This window comes from Phyllobates terribilis, unplaced genomic scaffold, assembly GCF_046119375.1.
Source record: "Phyllobates terribilis strain yellow unplaced genomic scaffold, ASM4611937v1 Scaffold_8__6_contigs__length_399053987, whole genome shotgun sequence".
NCBI classification, from domain to species: Eukaryota; Metazoa; Chordata; class Amphibia; order Anura; family Dendrobatidae; genus Phyllobates; species Phyllobates terribilis.
In genome coordinates this window covers 266,236,761-266,242,489 of record NW_027362768.1, presented here as the reverse complement: position 1 = coordinate 266,242,489, position 5,729 = coordinate 266,236,761, and the positions used below count along the sequence as shown (strand labels likewise).

General features: G+C 48.4%; 1 protein-coding gene across 1 annotated transcript; it reads right to left on the bottom strand.

Annotated features, from left to right (window-relative positions):
* Window positions 1-231: 231 nt before the first annotated feature.
* SNU13 (small nuclear ribonucleoprotein 13) lies at window positions 232-4,167 on the bottom strand. The gene is made up of 4 exons (XM_073644215.1): window positions 4,062-4,167; window positions 3,464-3,705; window positions 2,561-2,681; window positions 232-1,190 (listed from the first exon to the last, which is right to left on the bottom strand). Exons 2-4 carry the CDS (start codon window positions 3,464-3,466, stop codon window positions 928-930), a joined length of 387 nt encoding a protein of 128 aa, XP_073500316.1. The 5' UTR covers window positions 3,467-3,705; window positions 4,062-4,167; the 3' UTR covers window positions 232-927.
* Window positions 4,168-5,729: the final 1,562 nt, after the last annotated feature.

Genomic DNA, 5,729 nt, shown 5'->3' with positions numbered 1-5,729 from the left:
TGATGTCACGGGCCAGAGTTTGACATGTATGATCTATAGGGTGCAAACTGCTTTCACCACCATAGTGCTTATGGGTTTGTTTTAAAATAGGAAAAAGCACAACTCTCTTCCTGTTTTAAAAAAACAGAAACCATAATAATCAATGGATTTCCTGCTTCTGTGTGCATAACTGATGCAACAAATCAGGGTTGCACTTTGTTCCTTTGGGGAAAAAAAAACAAACAACTCAAGTTTACCTGATAAGTTTTTAATCAAAAAACACAATACACAAAGAAAATAAAGTTGTAATATGGCAGATTCTTTCTGGTTAAAAAATATTCTTGCAACTGAAGAATTTATTAACAGGTACAGTTTGGGGGACTATGGTTCAATTTGAAGATCCACAAATGAAGATTTCAAATATTTAAACTAGGTCATTAAAGGGTATATTCGGGACTTTGTGAAAAACAAAAAATGTGCCTAAGCTCTAACAGGCAGATAGTTGCTACCTACCTGCCTGTTGTGCCCGGTGCTGTTCTTTGCCGGCATAGCCCGCTCCTGCCAGCGATTCAGCTGTCTCTGCTGACGTCATGTCAACAGAGCGTCAGATTCTTCTCCGTTCCGTTGACGGGGCAGGACTCCTGGCGCCATTCTGTCATTCACGACCTATCGACAGAGCAGGGCGGAAAAGCTGCCGCTCTGTCAACATGACGTCAGCAGAGGCAGCTGGATCACCAGAAGGAGTGGTCTTTGATCGCTCCTTGTTGGGGACGAACAGCCCCAAGCACAACAGGCAGATAGGTAGCAACTACCTGCTGTTAGTGCTTAGGCACATTTTTGCTTTTCTCAAAGTCCCGGATATGACATCTTACACATGTTACATTAATAAAATGAACATTAGCGCATTAAACTGACGGCTAGGCTTCTGCCATAAATTCAAAGTGTGATTCACACCAGTAGTCTCTCAATGGCTTGCTGAACAGACTGGATCTGGGGCTTCAGCTGAGACCCTTCCTTGATGGTGACTGCGCAAGCAATAACTGGTCTGGAAACCCCACAGGCTCTCCCTAAAGCCTGCTTGGATCGCACAAAGACATAAGGGACATTCTTATCTTCACACAGAAGAGGAAGGTGAAGGATGATCTCCAGAGGTTCTGCATCAGCTGCCATAGCAATGAACTCCGCAATGCCTCTGTTTAGGGTCTTGGTGGCTGTGAATAGAAGCATACTATATTAACATTTATGACAATCACATCCACGGCATAAACAGAGAGTGATAAAGGAGGTAATATAGAGCACAATCTTCCGTTAGTAAAAAGCTAATCAGACAAGGGAAGTCTGTTCAAAGCATGTCAGGAATTTTGTTTTTTTTTTGCAGACTATGAGGCTGGATCCACTAGTCACACCTTTGCTTCCATGGAATTTATATACATAAAAATAAACTGATGAGCCTTTAAACTCGATTTTTTTCCAGCAACTTTACCCATTCCAATAATGCTTAAGGTGGATTTGGGCAACATGGATCAGATGGCTGGTTGGGTCTATGGCCAAGGAAAAGGTGATTTTTTATTGCCCACTCCATTAGCCATCATTAATGTGTGCTGCTCTGGTCCTATATCATGTGACCTCGGCTGTGAGTAATGTCCTGTAAGTGGACTGGCAGTCACTTTCAATACAAGTCTACGAGACTCAGAACGAGGTTCTCAGACTTACATTGAGAGCTTGTGACCGTTACCTCTGACTTCTGGTCAGTCAAAATCTGTGGTCACAGGATGGCAGAAGTAGGATCAGAGTGGGGTTGGGAAGAGCAGAAGACGGCGGCTGGTAAGTAGATTACTAGGGGCACGGAACATGCCTTAGTGACTGCAGACTTGTGAATCTTCACATCGCACACTGAGGATTCTCTGGAGACCGCAGCGAGATAGAGTGGTTGTGACCGCAAGTATGCAATCTGTATACTCCTGGCCACATTCCAACTAGACATGTGGCCTCATTCAACAGAAGTGGGTTGTGTGAAGCTGCACATGACTAGTCAGAATGTGGCTGGAAGTATGCATATCACACACTTGCTGTCACATGATCACTCGGTCTCGCTGCCACCGCTGGAGAATCATTGCAGTGCACACAATGTGAGGATGCACAAGCCTGCACTCTCACAGTGCCTGCAGACTGTCATGATAAAACTGCACAGCCCCTTTAAGATCAGTCACTACAGTTTATAGAAACATAAGAATATTCAGATTTCTTTCTGGCTTCATAAAGTTGTGCAAAATACAGATCAGCGGTGCTTAGCATGAGAGGCAGGAACAGCGAAGGCCCAACAGCCGCTGGCATGAGGGTTACATCAGGACCAGAACAGTAGCTCTATATTTGTGACTTGCTGTGACCCCGGCTTTATCAGGCTGTGTGTACAATCACCAATTCAGGCCAAAGCCATTTATAGACATTGAGAAACCAGATTTCTTCTCAGCAGATTAGAAAGTGGTTTGTAATCAACTGATCAAGGACATTCTTGATCCCATAGGAAGCAGTGAAGGTCTCCTCAGTCCTCCCCAAGCCCCCCACACTCCCCGGCTCTTACCTTCGTTTGCCCCTTTGCGGAGCTGCTTGTAGTTGGAGCCCTGCTGCACCAGGTCCAGGATGGTCTTGGTCAGCTGGGCATCTGCCAGCGGGTAGGCCTTAGGGTTCACCTCGCAATCAGCCTGGAAAACAATGTGTACAGGAATCAGCACGGGGGGTGGGGGGGGGGCAGCGCAGCAATCAGCACGGGGGGTGGGGGGGGGGGGCAGCGCAGCAATCAGCACGGGGGGTGGGGGGGGGGGGGCAGCGCAGCAATCAGCACGGGGGGTGGGGGGGGGCAGCGCAGCAATCAGCACGGGGGGTGGGGGGGGGCAGCGCAGCAATCAGCACGGGGGGTGGGGGGGGGGGCAGCGCAGCAATCAGCACGGGGGGTGGGGGGGGGGGCAGCGCAGCAATCAGCACGGGGGGTGGGGGGGGGGGCAGCGCAGCAATCAGCACGGGGGGTGGGGGGGGGGGCAGCGCAGCAATCAGCACGGCGCGTGGGGGGGGGGGCAGCGCAGCAATCAGCACGGCGCGTGGGGGGGGGGGCAGCGCAGCAATCAGCACGGCGCGTGGGGGGGGGGGCAGCGCAGCAATCAGCACGGGGGGTGGGGGGGGGCAGCGCAGCAATCAGCACGGGGGGTGGGGGGGGGGGCAGCGCAGCAATCAGCACGGGGGGTGGGGGGGGGGGGCAGCGCAGCAATCAGCACGGGGGGTGGGGGGGGGGCAGCGCAGCAATCAGCACGGGGGGTGGGGGGGGGGGCAGCGCAGCAATCAGCACGGGGGGTGGGGGGGGGGCAGCGCAGCAATCAGCACGGGGGGGGGGGCAGCGCAGGACGCGGGTCCTCGCCACACGCGCCAGCACCGGTCACACGCGGCGGCTGATCCACCAGGGCGCAGTAACCACGGCCGGTGCGGCTCTTACCATTGTTATTCTCAGGTCCGGTCTCCCCTCGGCCCGGAAGCTTCACGGAGGAAAACTGAATAGCCGCAGAGACTGCAATGCGTTCACAACGTGTTCCTAACTTCCGACCAGTAGAGCGGAAAGGGTGGGGCTTCCTGCTAAACGCCCACGTGGTCTCCAGGGTCAAAGTCTGCCTGACGTCATGCGAGGCGGGGCTTCTGGGAATATGTAGACGGTCTCTGGTGTGACGTCACATAGTTGCTCTGCGGGATGCGAATGTGGGGATCTGGCTGTAGTTTTAACAACGCCCTCAGGTGGAGATCTGGTTTAACCCCTTCCCGACATGCGCAGTACATGTACTGCTCTTTGCGGGAGCTCAGCTCCCGCAAAGAGCAGTATATGTACGGCACGGTGATCTGGCGAGCTCAGGCTGAGCGCCGCCGCAATCACATGGGGGTGTCAGCTGTTTGTGAGAGTGCTAGCACCGATCGCGAAGTTTAACCCCTCTGATGCCGCTGTCAATAGTGACAGTAACATCGCAGAGGGCGTGGGCTACCTCTGTGATCCCATCAACAACACGATGTGATGATCTCGTTATGTTGATGGTCTTCATAGTTACCTCCGGTCCCAAGATGGCCGCGGGGTCCTTCAGGGTCCTGCAGGAAGGCGGCCTGACAGCGCCTGCTCAGAGAGCAGGAGCTGAGACGCCTCCTTCCTACCTGTCTGACGCTGCTCTGATGCTCTGCAGTGCAGATGCATTGCAGAGCATCATATCAGCGATCTGAAAGTTTGAAAATGATGCCCACCCTGGGACAATGTAAAAAAGTTTAGAAAAAATTCTAAAAATATTTTTTAAAAATAATCCCTAAATAAAGAAAAAAATAAATAAAAAATATTAGTCCAATAAATATTTACCTGTGTAAAAAAATAAAACAAAAAAGTACACACATTTGGTATCGCCGCATCCAGAACGACCCAACCTATAAAACTGTCCCAGTAGTTAACCCCTTTGGTATGCACCGTAAAAAAAATAAAGCATCATTTTTTGCCTTTTTTTTATTTATCATCACACTGCTGAACAAAAAGTGGACTAAAATGCGATCAAAAAGACGAATGTAAATAAGAATGGTACAGCTGAAAACGTCATCTTGTCCCACAAAAAACAAGCCACCATACAGCTCCGTCAGCCGAAAAATAAAAAAGTTACAGCTCTCAGAATAAAGCGATGCCAAAATAATTATTTTTTCTATAAAAGTTTTTATTGTGTAAAAGCACCAAAACATAAAAAAACGATATAAATGTAACATCAATGTAATTGTACTGACCCGAAGAATAAAGCTGCCTTATCAATTTTACCACACGCGGAAAGATGTAAGGAAAATCCCCAAAAAACAATCCCTGATTGCTGTTTTTTGTTCATTCTGCCTCCCAAAAATCAGAATAGAAAGCGATCAAAAAATGTCACGTGCCTGAAAATGGCACCAATAAAAACGTCAACTCGTCCAGCAAAAAAAAAAAGCGGTCACATGACTCTGTCAGCCAAAATATGGAAAAATTATAGCTCACAAAATAAGGCGATGCAAAAACTTGTTTTTACAATAAAAAGCGTCTTTTAGTGTGTGACAGCTGCCAAACAAAAAAAAAGAATATAAATCTGGTATCGCTGTAATCGCACCAACCCGAAGAATAAAGTCGTCTAATCACTTATACCGCACGAGGAATGGCGTAAAAAATAAATAAACCCAATTCTTCACCTGCTGTTGATTGGTTCTTTGTGCCTCCCAAAGTTCACAGTAAGGCTCGGCTCACATTTATTTTAGAATGTCATTAGATGCGGTAATTCCGCATGGTTCAGTGAACACATGCAGATTTACCTGCGTGATTATAACGCAGCGAGAATACGCTGCATCAAAAGCGCTGCTGTTCCTGATCATGGTAATGTAGCCTAAAAGTATTAAAAATAATAAACAATTAAAAGATTTTTTTGTCTTAGCATCTACTCAGGTCTTGAACTCACAACCTTCATAATACAGATTACTGGGAGGTTTAGTGTGCTGAGCCTCAAGCTCTAGAGGTGTAGTGCGGAGAATTTCATGTACTTGATCTGTACTGCAGAATCTGACTAGGCTGATAGAAATACATTGCTGTGTACAATATATGTATTTTTATTCTTCAGGGAGAATCAGGGTATGTGCCCAGAAATCCATCCACTATACTGTAAGATCTGGATGCTGCATAAACACGCAGCATCAAACCCGCAGCGGCTCCGGATCGTGTGCACATACCC